At 46.7% G+C, this 24,307-nt stretch overlaps 1 protein-coding gene and 2 pseudogenes across 29 annotated transcripts in view; all 3 read right to left on the bottom strand.

Moving 5' to 3' along the window:
- Nucleotides 1-2,287, bottom strand: part of LOC132216799 (carcinoembryonic antigen-related cell adhesion molecule 1-like) — a 287,472-nt gene extending 285,185 nt beyond the window's left edge. For 8 of the 29 annotated variants that reach the window (XM_059666337.1, XM_059666336.1, XM_059666333.1 and 5 more), the window contains exons 1-2: nucleotides 2,082-2,266; nucleotides 623-982 (exon numbers count right to left, since the gene is read on the bottom strand). In XM_059666337.1, coding sequence (XP_059522320.1) covers nucleotides 623-982; nucleotides 2,082-2,145 — 424 coding nt within the window. In that variant the 5' untranslated portion in view covers nucleotides 2,146-2,266. Of the gene's footprint in view, nucleotides 1-622; nucleotides 983-2,081 lie in introns of all 29 variants that reach the window. The other 21 variants (XM_059666343.1, XM_059666340.1, XM_059666344.1 and 18 more) reach the window with 6 other exon arrangements.
- A 7,036-nt stretch (nucleotides 2,288-9,323) lies between these two features.
- Nucleotides 9,324-10,982, bottom strand: LOC132216801 (E3 ubiquitin-protein ligase RNF14-like; annotated as a pseudogene).
- Nucleotides 10,983-23,282: 12,300 nt separating this feature from the next.
- LOC132217175 (ER membrane protein complex subunit 2-like) lies at nucleotides 23,283-24,106 on the bottom strand (annotated as a pseudogene).
- Nucleotides 24,107-24,307: the final 201 nt, after the last annotated feature.

The following is a 24,307-nucleotide window of genomic DNA, read 5'->3' as shown; positions in this document are numbered from 1 at the left end:
CTCAGAAGAGTCAGCTAATAATAAGGGGTATTGTGTCTATCTGTGCTCTACTGATATCACCTTAGGTGAAGGACTAGGCTCTGTCCCTGTCCTGATGTGGCTTTTGGGGCTGAGCCCTGGCTGGTGAGCAGGAGTAGAGCCATTGTTCCCACCCAGCCCTTCCAGGAGGTCAGACCCAACCTGACACAGGCTCCCCAGGTTCCCTGGAGTAGGAACCCTGGGACAGGGGTGTGGGAGGGGTTCCCAGGCTGAGTTTCTCTGTGAGGATTCCAGGGTCTCCTCAGGCCAGGGTGTGACCAAGCTCTGCAGGGTTTTCGCAGTTTCATGGTCATGGTCATGCGGAGGCAACTAGGGGCTGGACTGACACTATGCTGAGTCTCCTTCTGCTGGGTGATTCCCATCAGACTTCTCTCTGTGGAGAATGTCTGCAGGGCTGGGATCCAGGAAGGGAATTCTGGTCTTAGGAAGTTTGTCTCCACTGTTGCGTCCTGCACTAAATGTCCAGAGCCAACCTGGAACATGATGCAGAGGGGGATTGAGTCAGAGTCCAGGGCTGTCAGTCATGTGTGTGAAGTAGAATATACCCCACCCGACACCCAGAGGTCAGAGAGCAATCACTCACGGTATACACGGAGCTGTCCTGTTACTTGTTTGCTCTGAAAATTTTTCTCTGTGGCGTGTAGGGTGTAGTATCCTGTATCCTTCAGGGTAACGTTCTGGAACAGTAGGGACCCATTGGGGTATATTTTTTCTCGATCACTGTATGCAGGTCCGTAGGTAGTTTTTTGAGTGTCTATTACATATGATACAATTCGAAGGTCGCTGTCCACTGTTTCCCCTTTGTACCAGGCATAGCCCACTAGATCCCCAGGCAGGTTGTGGACACGGAGAAGCACATCCTTCCCTTCGGCAGCATTGGGCGGCACTGATTCAATAGTGAGCTGGGCAGTGCTGGGCAGGCTCCAGAGGGTTAAGAGAGAGGCTAGGAGGGAAGAGAGAAATTGATCAATATTTGGAGCTATGTATTGGGATGGAGAGATGAGGCTTTGGGTCTTCAGCTGATCTCTTCATCTTTCAGCTTTGGTGTGTGTGTGTGTCTCCTGTGGTCAAGGTCAGCAGAATGGCCACCATGATTTCAGCATCTCTGACCTTATTTCCTCTGTTTTGAATAATGTTACCCAGGTGTCTACCTTCAGATCCCCGATGACACTCCCAGCTGTCCTTAGGAGATACCTTTGCTAATCATTTTCTCTAAAGACCTCTGTCTTCACTTTCTGGCCTGTACCTGGGCCTTTCCCTGCATGGCACTAGGGTGTACCTGACATCACATCTAGATCTTCCCTCGTCTGTCTCCTCCCATAGAACATGAGCTTCATGGGGGAAGGGGCTTGTCTGATCTTGTTGCACCCGCAGTGCCTGCAACAGGCTGTAAATTCCTGTGGGTGAATGAGTGAGTGTTGCAGGGTCCTGCGTCTCCTCCGTTTTTGAGCTTGTTGGTAAGGACAATGTTTAGTGCCCCTGGTTAAATTACCTATCTCTTCACATAAATTGTTATTATCTAAAGTTTTCAGCCCTAGCCAGTTTGGCTCAGTGTATAGAGCAACGGCCTGTGGACTGAAGGGTCTCAGGTTCCATTCCGGTCAAGGGCACATGCCTGGGTTGTGGGCTCAATCCCCAGTGGGGGGCATCCAGGAGGCAGTCAATCAATGATTCTATCTCATCATTGATGTTTCTCTCTCTCTCTCTCTCTCACTCTCTTTCTCTCTCCCTCTCCCTTTCTCTCTGAAATCAATACAAATATATTTAAAAAAAAGTTTTCAGCATTCAATTCTCAGTGATGAGTAACTTGGAAAATGAGCAGCCATTGAGGTTTTCCTGCCCCTCATGGTTTCCACATGATTTTCCTGCTGCCGGTCCCGTCCCCCATCCTACTCTGCTCCCCTGTCTTCTCCCATCAAGTCCAAACAGAAGCCTGACACCTACCCCTTGTTTTCTCTGAGAGTCCTGTGCTCCCCAGGAGTCCCCAGCTAACCTGTGCCTCTTCTCCTCCCATCCACCACCAGGTAGTTGTCCCCTCTCACCTGCCAGCAGGAGCCCCTGCCTGGGGACAAGTCCTCTGTAGGCAGGGGCTGAGGGGGACTCCATGGTGTCCGCTGCCTGCTCTGTCCCTCCCTCTGTGGGAAGAACTTGGATTCCAGAAATGCTCACAAGCACTGCTGTCCTGATGGGTGGGATGTGCTGTTCCTCCTCCCTGTGCACTGAGCCTCCTCTTGGGCCAAGATCACTTTTCTGGTCACATGGGCCAGGGGCGGAGTCTGTAACCAGGTTCCTCCCTGCCCTCCCCTTATTCCTGCCTCCCCTTTTCTTTCCTCTACATTTGCATTTCCTGTAATTGCTGAGGCTTCTTCCTTCTTCTGCAGTGACTCCTCCCCATGGACACACACACACACACACACACACACCTTGTTTGTGCAGTAGGCAGTTAGGCCTGAGCAGAGTAGGACAATAGGCCAGTAGGGAAGGTCACCAGAGTGGAAAGCCTCAGGTACCTAGCAATGTGCAAAACTGTACTGGGACCTTGCCCCCTGGGTAACCTTTCCTCCCTGAGCATACCCTGGTTTTGCAGTTTAGACCCTCTGACCTTTCATATCACTGGTCATGTGGTTCAGGCCCTTCCTGACATTTCCTCCCCTGGCATGTTCTTAGTCATGTGGGTTAGACGCCCTTAGAGGGGAAATGAACAAGGGGACCAAAGAATAGCCCTTCAGCATTAAGCCCCCAGGACAATGGGGTTCTGACTGGCATCAAATACATCTAGGCCTCAGTTGTGTTTCAGCTCCAGGCCCAGGAAAACAGCAAAACCAGATGAGTGGGGACATAGATGACATCAGGATCTACTGCATTGACTAATGACCTTTGGCCCAAAAGGACACACCTGGAAACCTGATACATATTTTATTGGGATCCTCCCCTGAAACCTCCAGATAACTGCCCTCAAGAAGTAGGACCTTCTTCCAAAGTAAGAACGAACTTGGCTTCTGAGGCTTATGTCTTAGTAAGAAAGGATCTTCTCCCATAGTCCCAAGAGGGAATTTTTGGTTTACGGATCATTCCCAATGCTCCCCACCTGACAAATCCTAAATGAAGTCTATTTAGGGGAGTCACACTTTCATAACTTTATCCTAATTCACAATATAGGAGTTTAGACTTGCAAAAGCACGGTTTTGCAAGTATCTTAGATAATTACTAGTACAGAACCAGCATTTTAGAGCTCAAGGGTTAAAAATCCTCTTGCAGGAGCCACACTACATAAATAGGAATGCTAGGGAGGGGACCTGCCCGGGTTGGGTTCCATGGCCTTATTTCCTCCGACCCCCTTAGTTCCATGATAAAGTATGGAAAGTAAGCCACTGCTTGACCTACCTAAGGTAAGTTAACGCTCAGGGAACCCTCTCCTGGTTCTTGACCTTGCACAAAGAAAAGAACCTATGGGGCCTTGAAAGTTAATTCCCTTTGGCCCTGGAAACTAGAGACATTTTATTTCAACAATGTAGTTTATGTACTTGAATGTCACAATGTATGACCAAGGTTGAAGAAAATGTTTCTTCTCCCAACTTTTATAGGGTGTGATTCTTAAATACTTTTATAATGTTCAAGGTATGGGTTTGTATTTTTTTTGCAAAGATTATAGTTTCTGTGTTGTGTGTTTCCTTCCCACATCCCGCGTGGGTCAGGATTCAGGAACTGGTAGCAGAGCCGAACACAAATGAAAATGAAAAGACAAGAGATAATTTGAAATATTGGGGGACCAGGTGGGCAAGTCCAACTCAAGGGGAAAGACTTCCTCCCGTGCTCAGGCCTCACCAAGCTTTTATTGATCTGGGATGCACCCATAGCATAGGCCTTAGGCAGGCGACCCCTAGCAACAGGCAGACTAGCCCATCAGGAGGATTTACATAATAATAAATGGGGGAGTAGTTTCAGCTACCACTGTCTGGACAAACAGAGGTGACGCCTAGCTCTGACCTTTGCTAGGGCTTCAAAGGCAACCCGCCTTCTGGGGGTTCTCTGTCTATGCTTATCAGATAGTGAAGGCAATAAACAGTTTCCCACATTTCTGTATCTTGAGAAGGGAAATATTTTCATAAATTGTTTTAATTTTATAGGTACTAATAAAGTGAAAGAACCCTCCCTCCCCACCCCCCCAAAAAACACACACACACAAAAAACAACAACAAGAAGACGAAGAAGTAGGACACATTGCAGCTCTTTCTCTCTGGAGCACACCCATGCCTTTCCCTACCCCCTTCTTTCCTCAAGGCACTTATCTTTGTTTTCTTTCTCCTAAGCTCCAAGGGTCCTTCTTTTGCCGCTGTAACTAGTTTCCTGAGCCCATTTCTTCTACAGCTCACTTCTTCTACCTCTGTGACTTTCTAAATAAACTCTCTCTTATAATTTGAGTTCTTGACTCTGAATTCTTCTCTTAGCTGAACTCAAGTACCGAGGTTGCTGAACTGGGGGCCTAACTCTGGAGGTTAACACCTGGTGCCATGCCACTGCTCACAATTGGACAAGCAGAAGCTTGGGGTGTATGTATTCAGGGCGTCTCCCACAGCTCTGTGTGGAGTGCACAGTAGCCTTCCCATCACCTTCTCTCATCCCCATTTGTCTCTTATCTTCAGAGCAGCAGCCTGGGGCGACATCAGGAATTCTGGTCTCAGGGATGCCACCCCTTTGTGTATGGTATCATCTATGGAACTTTCTAAAGATTTCAATGCCCAGGTGACACCTTAGAAATGTTGTTTTGGCAGCTGCCCAGCTAAGGTGGATGCCCTGCCAGAATGAGACCCCATGATGTGAGGATGGGAAAGCCCCCTTTACCCCTCTCCTGTGCACAGGGAGGGTCTGCAGATTCTGACTCAGAAGGTGTTTGGTGGATCCGGCAGTCTCCATCTAACAAGCTGTCAGGAGATGCTGATCATACTGGCCTCAGAGCACTTTCAATGGCAAGGATAATGGGGATCCTGCTCCCTAAAAGGACAACCTACCCATTTAATCTCAACCTTGGACTGTGCTGTGACCTGGCCATTGGTCTGTCAGGACCACACAGAGAGCCCCAGGGATTCCCAAACCCAGGGGATGACTTATTTGTGTGACACAGAAACCCAGCTGAGCACCACACCTTCCCCGAGTTCTCAAACTGCTGGGAAGGTTGGATTTCCTCCTAGCAGGAAGGTCATAGAGGTGACCCTGGGGTGAGAAGGGGTCGTCTGAGTGATGACTGGTGAGGGGATCCACCTTTTGTCTTTGGGTATCACCAGCCTGGTTTCTGCTTCCAGGGACAGAGTCCCAGGACCAGGAGTCTTGGTCGGCCCTTCAGTGTGTGTGTGTGTGTGTGTGGGGGGGGGTGGGTTTGGGGGGGGTGGGGGTGGGAGGGGCGGAGAGTCTGCGTGTCCTGGGAGGAGGGGACTGTGGTGAGAAGAGGGGACTGTGGTGGGAGGTCCTGTGGTTGTGAGCTCCCTGGCTCTTGAGGGCCATGATTTTAGGGAAATCTTCCCTCTTCGTGTCTGTTGGCTAAGCTGGCCCATGTGCTCCCTGACCCTTGGGGCAGCCTCTGTACTCCGCCTGAGGAACTTGCTTATGGTTACCCTGCCTTCCCCATGATGGTAAGAAGCAGGAAGTGGGGAGCTGTACAAGGTCCCCACTCTCCCTGAGAGCAGGTGCTCCTAGTCCCCTAGAAGGAGCCTGTGGAACAAAGTGGACACATGGGAGGGGCCCAGAAGGGTCTGTGATATGGAAATCAGGCTTCTTTCCCATCTCCTTCATTAAAGCCAGGTTCCAATGTTAATTTCCTGTTGTCTGTGTGTCCCAATGTCGCCCCCTGGAGGGCATAAGGTGACCTGTGTCTGCATCAGGGATGTTGACCTGGCTCCAGAGGGTGGGAGCTGACCCTGAGCCCTGGATGGGGTGGGCTCTGACCTCCAGGCTGAGTGACCAATCACTGTGTGTCCCAGGCTGCCCGACTTCACCCAGGACAGGGTGAGCACAGGGAGAGGGTGGTGGTTGTCCAGAGGACTCCGGATCCAGTGTCAGGAGAACTACCCACCCAGGAGGAGCTCCCTGTCCCTGAGGTTTCAAGGAAGGGCCTGGTGAGGGCTCCTGTGGGGCTTCCAGGAGAGGGTGCTGGCCTGGGCCTCTGATGCCCAGGATGCACTGTGTGTCCCCATCACAGCACTGAGCACTGCATCCAAGTCACCTGTGTCCCTGACTGTCATCTGCTCTAGGCCTCCCAAAGGGGCCCAGGACCTGGAGCAGCTCCACGTGGAGACTCAGCAGATCACCCTGAGGGTCCCTCTCTTAGGGGATAGGAGGCCCTTCTGGTACCCTCTGCCACTCTGAGGGGGAAGCACCCCAGATGCTGGGTTCTCCTGTCCCATCCTGCATGGGAAGTTCCCCTGGACACCATGGGCTGGTGAGATGTTTTCAGAGACACAGCCAGGTGACCCCACAGATCAGGGCCTTTGGCACAGGGATTTGCCCCCTGACTTCCTTTGAGGTAAAGGTGGGCTCCTTCCTTCCATGGTAGTAACTCCACCTGGTTCCAGAGTCCAGAGTTTGTGCCAGGTCAGGTGTCACTGAGAAGAGGAAGGACACAGGCTGTCACCAAGACCCACCCTGGGGAGATGAGATGTCACTCACAAGTAGGTGTGGGGAGGGCTGTGATTTTGGAGAAATGAATGAGGGTCTGACCCTTCACTGTTAGAGACCCCTGCCCTCCATTTTGGGACAAACAAGGGCGCTTGCTGGCCTCCTCCCACACTGACACCAGGCCCTGGTCTCCAGGGAACATTCGCTGACCACAGATGTCACAGGTGGTAGGATTAAAGGGCAGGTGCCAGGCTTTAATTGTGTGGTTTCCTTCATTTACTTAATGGTGTCTTTGAAGCAATGTGAGGGTGCAGACAGGCAGAGCTGGGTATCGATCTGGCTTCTGTCTCATCCTGACATTGTCGCTGGAATGAGGCTTTTGTTCAGAGTCTTTACCTGGCACAAGGACTGGACCTTCCCATCTGTCACCAGGGGTTATCTTAGATGCCAGTGCCTTGGCTCTGCCTCCCGCTCTCACTGTAAGTTTCCTCATCCTCAGACTCCTGATTCCCTCCTTGCTCAGCATGGCCTCTGTGGCACAAGGTCCATGCACTCAAAGTGACAAGTGACCAAACCATATGCCTCAGTAACCCTCCGGACGTCGGAGGCAGGTGCTGGGATTAGGGCAGCCTCATGGGAAAGGGCCTCCAGGTCTGAGTAACCACCACCTGTGGGGACTGGCAGGTTCTATCATGGTGGGTGGCATGTGGTCGCAGGGTGCACCCAGGAGCACCCAGGAGCTGTCCTGAGAGCTGAGAGCCCTGTGGGTGTTTCATGCAGTGATTCAGTTTCCAGAGCTTCCTGCTTTCTGTGCACTGGCCCGAAGGCCCCGACTGAACCATAAAGAGGGGCAGGACTCTTCCAGCCTTGGGCCAGGGCTCAGGGAATGCATGCAGGGCACACACCTCTGTCTTGAGGGCCAGGGGAGCTTAGCAGTTACTTCATCCTTCTGCTGGTGGGAGGTGGTGGGATCTGGGTGAGTGACCGGAAGCCTCCTCTACTTTTGCTTTTCAGATTTAAAGGGCTAAGGGTAATAATTCCTACTGACAAACAATATAGGTGCATAGGCATGGATACATGGACTAGATCTCAGAGGGGAGGGAGTGGGGGTGACTGGAAGAGATTAACCAAAACACATATATGCATAGCCCATGGACACAGGCAATAATGGAGTGAAGGCCTGTGGTGGGGTGGAGGCTGGTTGGAAGGGGAGGGGTCGCTGAATGGGGGACATCTACTATCAACAATAAAAAATGTTTTAATAATTGTATCTAGCTTCTTGATAGAAGGAAGTCTTAAATCATTGTAAAATGAAAACAATGCACAGGAATATTCTTTAAAGGAAAACAACCATTTTTAATTTATTAGTAACTATGATGCAGGTTTTATTTTTCTAGTTCTTTTTTTTATAAAGCAATTTAAAAATTATTTTCATTTTTAAGATTAAGCATCCTCATTGACAATCCAGAAACAGTCACTGCTGACTCTTTGGACACACATACATAACATGGTTAAAAATAATTCCCCAATTTTCAGTGACCAGGTAGGAAAAAAGAACATTTTCATAGCTGCAGCTGAGTTCTGCCCCTTTTCAAAAAAATGTTATTTTGCTACCAAACCACTCAAACCAAAAGGAAAGACAATTTTTTAAAAAGCCAACAAAACCGTGAAATAGGGATCTAGGCAAGCCAAAATAATCCTCCAAAACAGTGCTGTTGCAAAAATAGGGGGGAAACCAAATTCCCAATGCACACTAGAGAAGACCTATAAAAGGAGTTTAGAAAGTTAGAACTGAACTACAGTAGTGCGGAGTTTAGAAAGCCCCTAATTGGAAACTCAGCTTGTTCAGCTTGGGAATATATAGGCTTTCCCTTACTCCAGCAATAGAAATAAAAATATGAGCTGATGGTGTTCATATTAAAATTGTCCTTACCAACAGGTTGGGTGAGGGTAAAAGAGAATGTAGAATGAAAGGTGTCAAAGACTGTTTTGAATCTAGGCTCTATTGCTCAGGAAAGCTGAACAGGGCTGAAATTCTTCTGAGCCAGTATCTATACTAATAAAAGGGTAATATGCTAACTAGACCGGATAGACTGGGCAAAGTCGAGGTCCCAGGTGCCTGTGGCTGCCAGAGGGAGGAAAGCCTGGGTCCTTGTTGCCTGCAGCTGGCCGGAGGAGGGAAGCCTGGTTCCTGGGTGCAGGGTCCAAGGCAGAGGCGGTTTGGAGTGATCAGGCAGGCAGGTGAGCAGTTAGAAGCCAGCAGTCCTGGATTGCGAGAGGGATGCCCCGGATTGCAAGAGGATGCAGGCCAGGCTGAGGGATCCCCGCCCCCGTGCATGAATTTCAGTGAACTACTTACCACCTGGTATATCTGTGACCCATATTGTTTGTGGTATTAAAGAATATTTTTTAAATTATAAATTTCTATTCTGAAAAGCAGTAGACCAAAAAGATACTGGGCCACCCAATCAGCTATCAAGGGCTCCCTCCAAAAAGAACTTAGCAGAAATTTAGGTTGGAAGAAATGTAACATGCAGTAAGTGAGATCAGGCTCTCGGTACAATTTTAATAAGGCTTCTAACCACCCCAGCTATAAGGAGACTCCCACAGAAGTTTAGAGGGATGCTTCTCAGAGATAAAAAAAGTCTACAAGTTGAACTCCTGACCTCTCTCCTTACCTGAAGCTTGGGGAAGAAAATAAATATTTAAATTTTTAACTATTCAGTTTTGGGAACATAGTAATATTTAATATTCTTTAGTTTTCATTTTCTGAACCTTTGGCTTATAATTTTCTCAATTATGTTACATTGAAAAATGTATGAATGTGCCTTAGTCAGTAGTGCCACATGAAAATGTAAACCGCGTTCTTCCTTATCTTTTACATTGGAAGAGTGAATGAATGGTAACCCTAACTATCCTGCGAAGTTACTTGGTATATTCAGCAAAAGATCAGGGCAAACCATTTCACTTCCATGTCTCGAGCAGGAGGAATGAACTAGTCTTCTTCAATCTCATCTTCCCAAATATATTCATCAACATCCACAGCATAGAACAACCACCGGGAAGCAGGGTCAGTGAAATGTTTATAAAGGTTTGCGTTAGGCGGAGAGAACCCATGCAAATCCAGCAGAAATATTGCATACAAGCAGTACCTGTCATCTTGTTACAACCATCTAGTTTCTGCAGTGAGCTTACATGGAGAGACGCCATGGCAGGCCACTCTACATAAGGTACAGAAGGCAAAATTGCAGTGGGAGAAGATGCTCAATGGTACAGCCAGGCTCCTGCATCACAGGCAATTGGCAGCATGGGCAGGGGCAGTACACCACATCTGCCATCAGGTCCAAGGTAGACTGCAGAAGAAGCCGATCATAATGGGCAAATAACTCTGCTTCTACTAGCTCGTTGACCTGACCACTAAAGGACACTTGGGTTCTGGACAATGGAGGCACTGAACTTGGCCATCTTTGATCTGGATTTCAAAGTACAAGTAGTCCTTCAGACAGGCCTTGCAGTACACATGCCTGCACTCCAAAAAATGCATGCATTCACTACTCAGCTTCTCACGGAAACAGATATTGCACAGGAACAATTCACTATTAGAGCATTTTATCTGCTGAGCTTGATCAAAGTCCAAGATTTCCTGGATCAGCTTTGACAATGATTCCACGTCCTGCACGGCTCTCTCATCCTCAACTTCCTCTTGGTCTACAGCAGAGCCAGCTGCTCCTCTACAATCTAGCTCTGTGTAGCCAGAGGCTTGAGCCGTCCTTCTCTGCAATTTTTTTCTGAGAACCAATTCTGAGCTCGAAAGGAGAGACAATATTCAGGCACCCTAGGGCAGTGATGGCGAACCTATGACACGCATGTCAGAGGTGACACGTGAACTCATTTTTTTGGGTTGATTTTTATTTGTTAAATGGCATTTAAATATATAAAATAAATATCAAAAATAGAAATCTTTGTTTTACTATGGTTGCAAATATCAAAAAATATCTATATGTGACACGGCACCAGAATTGAGTTAGGTTTTTCAACATGCTGACACGCCGAGCTCAAAAGGTTCGCCATCACTGCCCTAGGGTCTCTTCCTTAAGAAACTGCATGCAGGCAAACAGGACCACATCGCCACGGTGTTCTTCCCACAAGTTGCCTAAGTGCTTGCAGAGAGCAGACAGCGCTCACAAATACCTTGAAATTTTGTGGCAAGTCCAAGTAGATCCTGGTTTCTCCACCTTGGACAGACTCTGCTTTTCTAAATTCATCTCCATCATAAATACTCGCCAGGCCCAGCAATGCATCCTCCTGAGCTTCTCATCTTCTGCCGACATTTAATTTTCTGAGGACCTGTTAGTAATAACAAGAAGAAAATAATATGAACACTGCAGTCTATTTCAGTTCAGAGTCTGGAATTCATGCAAATATACCATTTATTCCCCAGACGGTGGAGATGAGACTGCTGAAGTTGATAAGAGGGCAAGATATGGAAGTCATACTGGATATACTATAGAAATGCTGCCATCTACACCGGGGAGCAAGCCCAAGCCTCGCTACCTGCCCCAGCGCTGGGACACGGCGCTGTGCCGCCTTGTGAGGTCCCAAAGGAGCAGGGCCTGGACTAGGGCGGGGCGCGGTCTAGCTGGGACACACTGGGGGCGCCCCGTCCGCTGTCTGGGGGGCTGAAGCCCACTGAGCTGCCCGGACCGGCCTCCCTTCTCGGTCTCCCTTGCCTGGAGCGCTGGTACCACCGTTCCTTCCGGTTTCCCGTGCACCGAGTGCTGGCCCCACTGTTCCTTCCGGTCTCACCGTTCCTTCCGGTGAGCCCACCGTCCTAGCCCGAGGGTTCCGCCCTCTGCCCTAGCCCCGAGGCCCCTCCAAGCCTCTGAGCCCACCGGTCCAGAGACGCCCTGCTCAACCTGCGCAGTGCCTCTTCCCTCTAGTTCATTATTATCACTTTTGTAGTTTAGCTCTTAGGAAATGGTGAAAGCCGCCCACGATCCATATTTTAGTTCAAGAATGTGGATTTCATGTGGACTCTCCTGTGATTTTAAGCGTTCATGTAGGTCACCTTCTGTGAACACTAATGCCATTTCCCTCTGTCCGTTTGTTACTCATCCCTGTACAGAGAGAGTCACATTTTCCCTGGAAAGCATCTGACCACTATTAAAAAGAAAGTGTCCAGATGCGTCTCGTTGATAATGATGGCACTGGAGGTGGAGGTCTGTTCAGGGTGGGCCAAGGCAACAGTTTTTGAGAACTTTCCCCTCAAAATTACCTGCAGAAGGCACCTGTCACATGCTGGGGTGGAGGAAGGATAGAAATAGAGGTTGGTAATTTAGGTATCACACCCAAGAGTGGACAACAGATTCTGCCCAGAGTCTGAGAGGTGGAGGGATGAATGGTGAGGACACTACATAGACCTCACCCAACCCCTTAATGAGGGAACATTAAAGGTACTGTAGTTCAGAGAGGGGCACAGGGATTGGGACAGGGGCTGACAGCCCACAGGTGCTGGGAATGAGACCTGACACTGTCCATTTTGGGGGCATAAATGCATTATTATTATTATTATTTAAAATTATATTTTTTATTGATTTCAGAGATGAAGGGAGAGGGAGAGAGAGATAGAAACCTCAACGATGAGAATCACTGATTGGCTGCCTCCTTCCCTTCCCCACACCCCTACTGGGTATTGAGCCTGCAACCTGAGCATGTGTCCTGACAGAATCGAACCTGGCACCCTTCAGTCCACAGGCCAAAATCTATCCATTGAATCAAACCAGCTAGGGCCATAAATTCATTTTTAAGTCAGATTTGACAATGATTCCACATCCTGCATGGCTCTCTCATCCATAACTTCCTCTTGGTCTACATCAGATCCAGCTGCTCCTCTACAATCTAGCTCTGTGTTGGCACAGTGTATGATTCTGAAAATATAGATGAACTCCTATGATATAGTTTTCTTCTTAATAAGATGTTTCTTCCTAATGATAGAAATGACTGCATTTACTGCTAGGATGCTTGAGATGGTAAGAACATCAGAGTAGGTTGTCTAATGGCATGGCATATAGATTTGTTATGACGTTTTTTCTTTTCTTAGTGCCTACAGAATTTTCCCCACCTGACTTTGCAGTAAAACCCACTAGAGTCATTATGAATTGTGGGCACATCCTTTCACAACCCAGTCTTCCAGCCAGTGTGCTAAGGCAGCCATCAGTCATCACCTCTAACTATGCCTCCTTCTGAACATGAATGTCCAAGGTCAGCCCCAGTCTCTCAACTCTCCTGCCCCTTTCTCTCCTCTTCTAGCAGGAACAAGCCACTAGAGGGCACCCACACTCCTCCTTGAGCTCCTGGGGACCTTTTCCATTACCTGAGACAAATAAATGCAAGTGTTTTTACTGCAACAGCCCCCACTTTTCAAATACTCTTTAGATTTGTTCAGGGTGTAGCTCCTGCTTCAGACATCAGGGTTCCCAGGGGAGCCCCTCACATTGGGGTGTGGCAGCATGGACTGGGGACCTGGAACCATCCCTAGGGCCTAAGTCAGTGATGGTGAACCTTTTGAGCTCCGCGTGTCAGCATTTTGAAAAACCCTAACTTAACTCTGGTGCCATGTCACATATAGAAATTTTCTGATACTTGCAACCATAGTAAAACAAAGATTTCTATTTTTGATATTTATTTTATATATTTAAATGCCATTTAACAAAGAAAAATCAACCAAAAAAATGAGTTCGTGTGTCACCTCTGACACGCGTGTCATAGGTTCGCCATCACTGGCCTAAGTCATTGTAGAGGGAGATGGTTCAGGGCAGTGGGTAATATAGGATAGACACCCAGGGCCCAGATGTTCCTGCACGAGGGGTGGTCACAGGGGTCAATGTTTGTGAGCCTGTGGCTCTGAAGGCCCTGCCACTTAGCATCTGTGCACATGGGCCTTGGCTGAGCTGCTGTGAAATATTTCAGACTGGGCCTTCCTCAGTGGGTGGTGGGTTCTCCTGGGTATTTCAAGAACCTTCCTATTGAAGAATGAGGGGAGATGTGTTATTGGCCTTAGAGAGTCACATTTCCCCTATGGCTGGAAAGCATCAGACCACCATTAAAAAGAAAGTGTCCAAATGCTGTTGGTTGATGATGATGGCAGTCAAGGTGGAGGTCTGCTCAGGGTGGGCGAGGAGGGTCTCTCAGACCCAGGAAATGGGAAGGTGCGGACCTCCCTGACTCCCTGCCCTCTTTAGGACACCACTGCTGGGTTGACTGTGGGGAACTGAGCCTCCCCTCTCCCTCCCTGCAGTGTATTACAGGGACCCAGAGCCCCTTCATGTAGAGTGAACCATGAAGGAGCCCAGGTGAGGGAGGGCAGGTGGACGTGAGGACAGAGTCTTGCCTGGAGGTGGGAGCTGTGAGATGAGGGCCAGCAGGAGGCACACAGCCTGCTTAGTGGCTGCAGCTGAGTCAGTGCGCCAGAGCGTTTCCCCTGCAGAATCCAGCCTTTTCCCTGCGAACATTCCATTACCTCCCCTTCAGGGCTCCCAGCTCAGGCCTCAGTCCTTCCCCACTCAGTCCTGCATCAACTTTTTGTCCCCCTCACACTTGGGCAGCCCTGTCTGCCCAACTGCCCAGTCCCCCCAGGGCTGAAGAATGGTCATTGCTGCCCCTGACCCCACCCGTGTGGAGGCCCAGTCCTGCCTCCCTGGTCAGTTGTGGGACCAGGCTCTCAGGGTCCATGTCCTGATTACCATCACCTGCCAGGAGGTGGCAGCAGCTGAACAAAGGAGAGATTCAGGGACAATTGTTATCACCCTGTGAATCTGCAAGTGGACATGTGGGGTGAGTCCTGGGTTGGGGGGACACCAAGGAAATGTTGGAATTTCCTGCTAATTTAGATGCTAGTAGTGTGTGCCTTTGGAATTTAACAGAGTATGCAAAATATTTTCTTATTTTGGAGGACAGGCGTTTGTGTTTGGAATTACTCAATCCAACCCACTGCAAATTCAGCATCCTGAATCAGGGCTGGTGCTGGATGAGGCAAGGACAGCCAGGCTCAGGACCCTCTGTATTCATAGGGCTGCAGAGAGATGTGTTCTGTGTTGGGAATAGTGCTCCTTCCTGGTCAGCAGTCCCCAGTCCCATGGTACCCTCCCCACTTCCTGCAGGTCCTGTCTCTTCCCCAGCCCCATCTCAGCCCTCAGAGCAGATTCTGACCTGACTGCCCCAGGGACATCTTGGGTGCCATTAATTCTCTTTGCTCTGCTCCTGTCGGCTGCCTGGTGCTGTCCATGAAGGTTCCCTGAGTGTTGTGTGTGTGTGCATGTGTGCGCGCATGTGTGTGTGTGTGATGTACCTCTGCACACTTGTGAATCTCAAGGTAAGGAGATTTGAGAGCCATTTAACGAATAGTTATTTTTATAGTTCTCTATTGTTGAAAGTATTACATATGTCTCCTTTTCTCCCCCATTACTCCCCCCAGCCTGCCCTGCCCCCAGCCCCAGGGCCTCACTGCCCCATTTTCTATGTCCATTGGCCAAGCATATATGCATATGAGGTCCTTGGTTGATTACCTATCACCCACCCACCCTCCCCCACCTTCCCTCCAAGATTCCACACTCTGTTCCATGTTTTGAGTCTCTGGATCCACTCTATCAGTTTATTTTGTTACTTAGAGTCCACTTATGAGTATCATCATGTGATACTTGTCTTTCTCTGACTCACTTATTTCACTTAGCATGATACTCTCCAGGTCCCTCCATGTTGTCTCAAAGGGTAAGAGATTGCTCTTTATTACTGCTGCATAGTATTCCATGGTATAAATGTAACACGGCTTTTTTTTTTTATCCACACATCTACTGATGGGCACTTAGGCTGTTTCCAGATCTTAGCTATTGCAAATTGTGCTGTTATGAACATAGGGGTGCATACATTATTTCTGATTTGTATTTCAGGTTTCTTAGGATGTATTTCTAGAAGTAGGAACATGGGGTCAAATGGCAATTCCATATTTAATTTTTTTAGAAAACTCCATATTAATTTCCATAATGGTTGCACCAATTTGCATTTCAACCAGCAGTGCACTAGGGTTCTATTTTCTCCACATCCTCACTAGCACTTACCATTTGCTGATTTGTTGATGGTAGCTATTCTGACAGATGTGAGGTAATACCTCATTGTTGTTTTAATTTGTATCTCTCTGATGATCAGTGACTGTATTTTTTCATATGTCTCTTAGCCGTCTGTATGTCCTCTTTGCAGAAGTGTCTATTTAGGTCTTTTGCCCATTTTTTAATTGGATTATTTGTCTTTCTTTTGTTAAGTTGTATGAGTTTCTTATGTATTTTGGATATTAACCCTTTATCAGATGTATCATTGCCAAATATCTTTTCCCCATTCAGTAGGCTTCCTTTTCATTTTATTGATGGTTTCTTTTGCTATGCAGAAGCTTTTTATTTTGATGTAGTCCTATTTGTTTATTTTCTCCTTAGTTTTCTGCAAGTGGAGAAAGGAGGATGTATCCTTAAACATATTGCCTTGAGAGATGTCTGAGATTTTGAAGCCTGTGGCTTCTTCTAGTATTTTTATGATTTCATGACTTAGATTTAAGTCTTTTATCCATTTTTAGTTTATTCTTGTGTATGGTGTAAGTTCGTGGTTTAGTTCCATTTTTTAAAAAAATTTGTTTTATTGCTTAAAGTATTACAAAGAGTATTACATATGTCTCCTTTTTTTTTTCTCCCCTTGACCTTCTCCTGGCCTCCCCTACCTCCCAGTGTCTTGTGTCCATTGGTTATGCTTATATGCATGCATACAAGTCCTTTGGTTGATCTTTTACCCCTTCCCCCCAACCCTCCCCGGCCTTCCCGCTGTAGTTTGACAGTCTGTTCGATGCTGCTCTGCCTCTGTATCTATTTTTGTCATCAGTTTATAATGGTCTTAATTGTCCACAAATGAGTGAGATCATGTGGTATTTTTCCTTCATTGACTGGCTTATTTCACTTAGCATAATGCTCTCCAGTTCCATCCATGCTGTTGCAAATGGTAAGAATTCCTTCTTTTTTACCACAGCATAGTATTCCATTGTGTAGATGTACCACAGTTTTCTAATCCATTCATCTACTGATGGGCACTTAGGCTGTTTCCAGATCTTAGCTATGGTAAATTGTGCTGCTATGAACATAGGGGTGCATATATCCTTTCTGATTGGTGTTTCTGGTTTCTTGGGATATATTCCTAGAAGTGGGATCACTGGGTCAAATCGGAGTTCCATTTTTAACTTTTTGAGGAAATCCATACTGTCTTCCATAGTGGCTGCACCAGTCTGCATTCCTACCAGCAGTGCACAAGTGTTCCTTTTTCTCTGCATCCTCTCCAGCACTTGTCATTTATTGATTTGTTGATGATAGCCATTCTGACAGGTGTGAGATGGTACCTCATTGTTGTTTTGATTTGCATCTCTTGGATGATTAGTGACTTTGAGCATGTTTTCATATGTCTCTTGGCTTTCTGAATGTCCTCTTTTGAAAAGTGTCTATTTAAGTCCTTTGCCCATTTTTTGATTGAATTGTTTATCTTCCTTTTGTAAAGTTGTATGAGTTCCCTATACATGTTGGAGATTAATAGTTTCATTTTTTGCATGTATCTGTGAAGTATGGTAGCAATCATCTCAGGTAGAAACTATAGTTTAACTTTAACCCTGCTGTTTGGCTTCTGTACTTATTTGCTTTGTTTAACAATAGAAAAGTTACTTTGATTTTCTGAACTTATGTATGCTATCCCAATCAATGAATATTCTGTTGTAGGTAGTTTGAATATCCCATTGATTGTGATCTTACTGATTATTGAAACACAATCTTCTGTACCTGGGAACCAGGACAGCACAATTATCCTAAATTGCCTCAGTGGCCACAGATAATGCATTCCGGTTGACTCAGTGGTCCCAAGACCAGGACAGCACAATTATTCTAAATTGCCTCAATGGCTCCAGATAATGTGTTTCCGTTGACTCTGTGGTCCCAAGACCCGAGGGCTCTAGATAATGTGTTTCTGTCAACTCAGTGGTCCAGAGACCCAAAACTATAATTTAACTAACATACTCAATTCTGCTTCTGTAAACTGCTTTTTTTGCAAACTAGGTTCCTCATTCCAAACCCTGAGATGTATTCAATACCTTTCTGATTTTTGCCTATATAAATCTGGTGTTGGGGCTAGGTAATTACTATGAGATTTGGAGAGCAAAATGCCCCCTCATAGTCCCGGATTTGCAATAAATGTGACTCCTTAATTCGACTTCTTGAGGCATCCTTGTGTGATTCGTGGGGTACATTACAACATCTGTCCAATTTTCCCAAAGCCATTTATTGAAGAGGCTGTCTTGACTCCAATGTATGCTCTTGTCTCCTTTGTCAAATATTAATTGAGCATAATGGCTTGGGTTGATTTCTGGGTTCTCTGTTCTGTTCCATTGATCATATGCCTGTTCTTGTGCCAGTATCAAACTGTTTCAATTACGGTGGCTTTGTAATATAACTTGAAATCTGGTATTGTGATTCCTCCAACTTTGTTCTTCTTCCTCAAGATTGCTGTTGCTATTCGGGGTCTTTTTTGGTTCCATATAATTTTTTGGAGTGTTTGTTCTAGATCTGTGAAATATGTCATTGGTATTTTAATAGGGATTGCACTGAATCTGTAGATTGCCTTGGGTAATATGGACATTTTAATGATGTTGATTCTACCAATTTATGAACATGGTATATTCTTCCACTTATTTATATCTTCTTCTATTTCTTTTTTCAATGTCCTGTAGTTTTTCAAATACAGGTCTTTTCCTAAGTATTTTATATATATATATATATATATATATATATATATATATATATATATATATATATATATTTTTAATTTTTAATTAAATCTTTATTGTTCAGATTATTACATTTGTTCCTCTTTTTTCCCCCCATAACACCCCTCCTCCCAGTTCCTGCCCCGCCCTCCGCCCTCACTCCCCACCCACTGTCCTCATCCATAGGCGCACGATTTTTGTCCAGTCTCTTCCCGCATCTCCCACACCCCTTTCCCCCCCAAGAATAGTCAGTCCATTCCCTTTCTATGTCCCTGATTCTATTATGATCACCAGATTATTTATTCACTTGATTCTTAGATTCACTTGTTGATAGATGCATATTTGTTGTTCATAATTTGTATCTTTACCTTTTTCTTCTTCTTCCTCTTCTTAAAGGATACCTTTCACCATTTCATATAATACTGGTTTGGTGGTGATGAACTCCTTTAGCTTTTCCTTATCTGTGAAGCTCTTTATCTGACCTTCAGTTCTGAATGATAGCTTTGCTGGATAAAGTAATCTTGGTTGTAGGTTCTTGGTATTCATCACTTTGAATATTTCTTGCCACTCCCTTCTGGCCTGCAAAGTTTCTGTTGAGAAATCAGCTGATAGTCGTATGGGTATTCCCTTGTAGGTAACTGGGTTTCTTTCTCTTGCTGCTTTTAAGATTCTCTCTTTATCTTTTGCTCTTGGCATTTTAATTATGATGTGTCTTGGTGTGGTCCTCTTTGGATTCCTTTTGTTTGGGGTTCTCTGCGCTTCCTGGACCTGTAAGTCTATTTCTTTCACCAGGTGGAGGAAGTTTTCTGTCATTATTTCTTCAAATAGGTTTTCAATATCTTGCTCTCTCTCATCTTCTGGCACCCCTATAATTCTGATGTTGGTACGCTTGAAGTTGTCCCAGAGGCTCCTTACACTATCTTCGTATTTTCGGATTCTTTTTTCATTTTGCTTTTCCAGTTGGGTGTTTTTTGCTTCTTCGCATTTCAAATCTTTGCCTTGATTCTTGCGCTCCTCTGGTCTGCTGTTGGGTGTCTGTATAATATTCTTTATTTCAGTCAGTGTATGCTTAATTTCTAGTTGGTTCTTTATCAGAACATCTAGGGTCTCATTAGATTTCTTGAGGATCTCACTACATTTATCGGCGGTCTCATCAGTTTTTCTCGAGGGCCTTACTAAGTTTATCGGCAGCTTCTAGACAGTTCTTGAGAGACCTTAAAAGTGTGGTTTTGAGCTCTATATCTTCCATTTCTGACATTTGCGTCCTGTTTCTTTGTCTCCGCATTTTTTTATCTTTTCTTGGTGCACCCCCTAGTGGTCTTTGTGTGCAGTCTTGTTGTAGTTAAGCCTTGATTGTCGGCAATACCAGGGGTGATTTGACCTCCAGGCTAACTGGCTATGAGAGTCAGCTGTGTCTGCAGTGGGAGAGCTTCTGTGCTGGATCTCTAGGGCTTTGCTAATCTAGCCTTTTCCTGAGGCTATCTGGCAAATTTCTCTGTGCAGGGCTTGGGCGGGGCGGGTCCCGGGGATCTACAGGGTGGGCGGAGCGAGCAGTTATGGCTGCTCTCAGTTCCGTCCCTAGGGGCTCTGCCTCTCAGAGTCCCAGCAACCGGTGCAAACCTCAGAGAGAAAGCTGCCTTCGAGTTCCGGGTTCCGAAGGAAGCCAGACAGTCCCGCTTCTCCCTTTTGAGTCTGGGTCCCCAGAGACTCGCCCGGATCTGGAGCTCAGAGTCTGAAACTCCCTCCCGATTGAAAACAACAACCGCGCCCTCGCCGCCAGCCTGCTCTGCGCGCGCACTCGGCACCTGAGTATTTCACTTCAGCACTGCACCTCCTCTGAGTCTGGGTATGATATTCTCTTTCCTCCTAGTTGTAGAATTTCCACTCAGCCAGCGTTCTTGTGGTTCTGGATGATGTCCGTCCTGTCCTTTAGTTATATCTCTGAAGTGGTTGTTTGAGGCAGCAATCTCCGGCGTTAACCTATGCCACCATCTTGGTTTTTTTTCCCGGTTTCCCCTCTTTAAATGAGGCTACGAGTAGTGCATGCTTTGTGTCCTAAGTATTTTATATTTTAATTTTTTGTTGTTTCAATGGTAAATGGGATTGCTTGTTTAGTTTCTCTTTCTGAGTGTTCATTATTGGTGAATAAAAAAAAAGCCATCAATTTTTGGGTGTTGATTTTGTGGAGTCTTTAGGGTTATCTATGTACAATATCATGTCATCTGTGAATAATGAGAGTTTTACTTCCTCCTTTCCAATTTGGATGCCTTTTATTTCTTCTTCTCGTCTGATCACTGTGGCTAGGAGTTCCAATACTATGTTGAATAAGAGTGGTGAAAGCGGACATCCCTGTCTTGTCCCTGTTCTTAGAGGAAATGGTTTTAGCTTTTGCCCATTGTGTATGATGTTTGCTGTAGGTTTGTCATATATGGCCTTCACATGTTGAGATAAGCTCTCTCTATTTCCACTTTGTTGAGAGTTTTTGTAACAAACTAAAGGCCTGGTGCACAAAACATGTCCACTTAAGGGAGGTTCCCTCAGCCCAGCCTGTGCCCTCTCGCAGATGCTCCTGTGTTGAGCATCTGCCCCCTGGTGTTCAGTGCGCATCATAGAAACTGGTCGTTTCACAGTTTGGTTGATTTGCATACTAGCCTTTTATTATATAGGACTAGGGGCCCGGTGCACGAAATTCGTGCACTGGGTGTGTGTGTGTGTGTGTGGGGGGGGAGTGTCCCTCAGCCCAGCCTGCCCCCTCTCACATACTGGGAGCCCTCAGGTGTTGACCCCCATCACCCTCCAATCGCAGGATCGGCCCCTTGCCCAGGCCTGATGCCTCTGACAGAGGTGTCAGGCCTGGGCAGGGGACCCTCATTTCCCCACATCACTGGTTCTGCCCCCAGCCCAGGCCTGATGCCTCTGGCCCAGGCATCAGGCCTGGGCAGGGGACCCCCAGACCCTCCGATTGCTGGCTCTGCCCCTTGCCCAGGCCTGACGCCTCTGCCAGAGGTGTCAGGCTTGGACAGGGGACCCCCATCTCCCCCCGATCACTGGCTCTGGCCCCTGCCCAGGCCTGAGGCCTCTGGCCCAGGAATCATGCCTGGGCAGGGGACCCCCATCTCCCTCTGATCGCTTGCTCCACCCCCCGCCCAAGTCTGACGCCTCTGACCCAGGCTTTAGGCCTGGGCAAGGGGACCCTCATATCCCCCCAATCCCCGGCTCCGCCCCCCACCTAGGCCTGATGCCTCGGCCAGAGGAGTTGAACCTCATCACCCTCCGATCACCAATCACCGGATCGGCCCCTTGACCAGGCCTGAGGCCTCCGGCAGAGGTGTCAGGCCTGGGCAGGGGACCCCCAGCTCCCGCGGTTGCAGGCTCCGCCCCTGCCCAGGCCTAACGCTTCTGGCCTAGGCGTCCGGCCCGGGCAGAGGGGACTCGCAGCTGCAGCGGCCCCGCGATCGTGGGCTTCACTTTAGGCCCAGGCAAGGGACCCCTAGCTCCTGGGACTGCCAGCTTCGACCGTGCCCAGCTCCCATCGCTGGCTCCACCCCTACTTCCTGCTCTCACTGGCCAGGGTGGAAAAGGCACCTGATTCTCCGATCATGGCTGGGGGGCAGGGCAAAGGCGGCTCCAGGGCCGCCTTTGCCCTGCCCCCCAGCTCTTAGCTCCCCCCTGGGTTTCCGATCACTGTCAGTGGCAGGGGGCTTCTTCCTGCTTTCCCTTTCACCTCCCTGCATTGTGCCTACATATGCAAATTAGCCGCCATCTTGTTGGCAGTTAACTGCCAATCTTAGTTGGCAGTTCATTTGCATATAGCCCTGATTAGCCAATGAAAAGGGTAGCTTGTACGCCAATTACCATTTTTCTCTTTTATTAGTGTAGATATTTTAAATGCAAGGATTCATGGTTAGATCTTCTACATCTAATTAACAAAAGCTCATTTTGTAGAAGGAATAACTTTTTTGCCTTGCTACATTAGGACACACCCACCCCTTTGCCTGCCCCTTGCAGGTCTGCCCACTAGAGGGCAGCACATCCCCACCCCAGTCCCATTTATCTCAGGCTTGGCCATAAGGACAAGGAGTCCAGGGGTCTCCATATCAAAAAGCACCTCAGGTAATTCTCAAGAACACTGAGAACTTGAGAAACATTTCCCTAAATGGTATAATTTATAGGTTCCACCACTAGGTCAGATGTTGCCATACTATGAGTTACAGGGGATTTACAAATTTGTCCTTATCCTAATGTATAAAACAAAACCACAATATCCAAGCAATTATGTAATAAATTAAAGGTACCTAGATTCTTAAGAGATTAAAATAGTACTGTCAGCTCTGAATCTACCTGTTTCATGGGCTTCTCTAAAAATTAAAGGCTTAGCCATCTGAATTAATAAATTCAACTTATTCCAACTGTTATAAATTAATGATTTTTGCCTTGTTTTACCTGTCACATGACTGCACATTAATTAATTAATTAATTAATATTTTAAAATAAATTATTATGACTTGTTTAACGAAACGAGGTTATTTCTACATGAGATTTTAGTTCAAAAGCAGTTATATGTGTGCAATCTGAAGAGAATGATGTATAATTCATAAGACTCATCTTAAATCTTTCTTCCATGGACTTCCCCTATCTTGCTGCTTAGCAATAAAAGCATTTTTAGGTTCATATAAACACATTATTTACAACTGCTTGAACAGGAAATTAATATATAAATATCACTGGGCATTCAGTAAATAAGATACAGGCCAATAAGTTCAATTGTGAAAGGTAACATGTGAGAGGTTTGGAAACCTTAAGCCTGGGCAATCTGCCGTGTTTCCAACATGTCTTCAACTACCTTTAGAGAACATGTGGTTTCCTTCTTCCTTCAGCTTGCAAACTGATAAGCTGTTTATTTGACTAGCTGCCCAACTAGCATATTTCATGGTGTCCTTTTTTTTTTTTTTTACTTGGTTTGGATTAGAAGCAATATGACTTGCTCATATGTAAAGTCCAAACAAAGCTCTCATATTGCTGCTGCTCAGTGTCAATGCCTGTGCAGAACACTTTCTTGAAAGTTCAAGTCTACCTTTGGTGTGTTTCACCTCAGCGTACTGCTGACAGTGTACATGGTTGGGTAGATTAGTCAGCATAAACCTCTCCGAGGAAAAGGCTGCTTTAGCGGGTGATGTGCATTGATATGAAGCCCTGCACATCCAGGCCAGGCTTCTTGGTCTCCAACAAATTGTTCTAGACACTAATTCAGTTCCCGAATGGCCTCCACACTTGCTCTGGGCTTTTAGAGTGGCAACCTTATGTTTTTCAGGTGCAGTGTTAGTTGGACCTTCATGCAAGATTTGATCATGCAGCTATACAGCATCATCGTATCTTTCCATGGCTTCAAATCTCATGCCAGGCAGTGTTTGACTCTGTGACTGCCAGAGAACTGTCTTCCCAATTCCTTAGCAAAGCCAAGCCAAGTCATCCTGCCCGTAGTCTAGGGCTGCACTATCACCTGTTCATACAGATCCAAATATCAGTTCCAAGTTTAGTAGCATGTCCATTAACCAATTCCTGTCCAACTCTCATAATTTCTGACAATTTTATGAGTTTTCTTTCCTCTAATTTCTCTTTCATTTCTTCCTAAGTGATCTCATAAAGCTCTCACGCTGCTTATAAACAATGTTTGGCAAACGATTAACACATGATCACATCGCATCATGCTTGGTTATTGGTTCTGTTGTCTACTGGCATGACTTTCTGTAGCAGTTTTAATGCTTGTTCTGATGTGTGCTAAGCCACGCCCTAGCCGTGTGCATTTGTTTGCTCTCGGTGCCT

Source organism: Myotis daubentonii, chromosome 15, assembly GCF_963259705.1.
Source record: "Myotis daubentonii chromosome 15, mMyoDau2.1, whole genome shotgun sequence".
In the NCBI taxonomy this organism is placed as follows: domain Eukaryota; kingdom Metazoa; phylum Chordata; class Mammalia; order Chiroptera; family Vespertilionidae; genus Myotis; species Myotis daubentonii.
The sequence above is the reverse complement of the archived record's forward strand: the minus strand, read 5'-3'. Positions and strand labels throughout refer to the sequence as shown.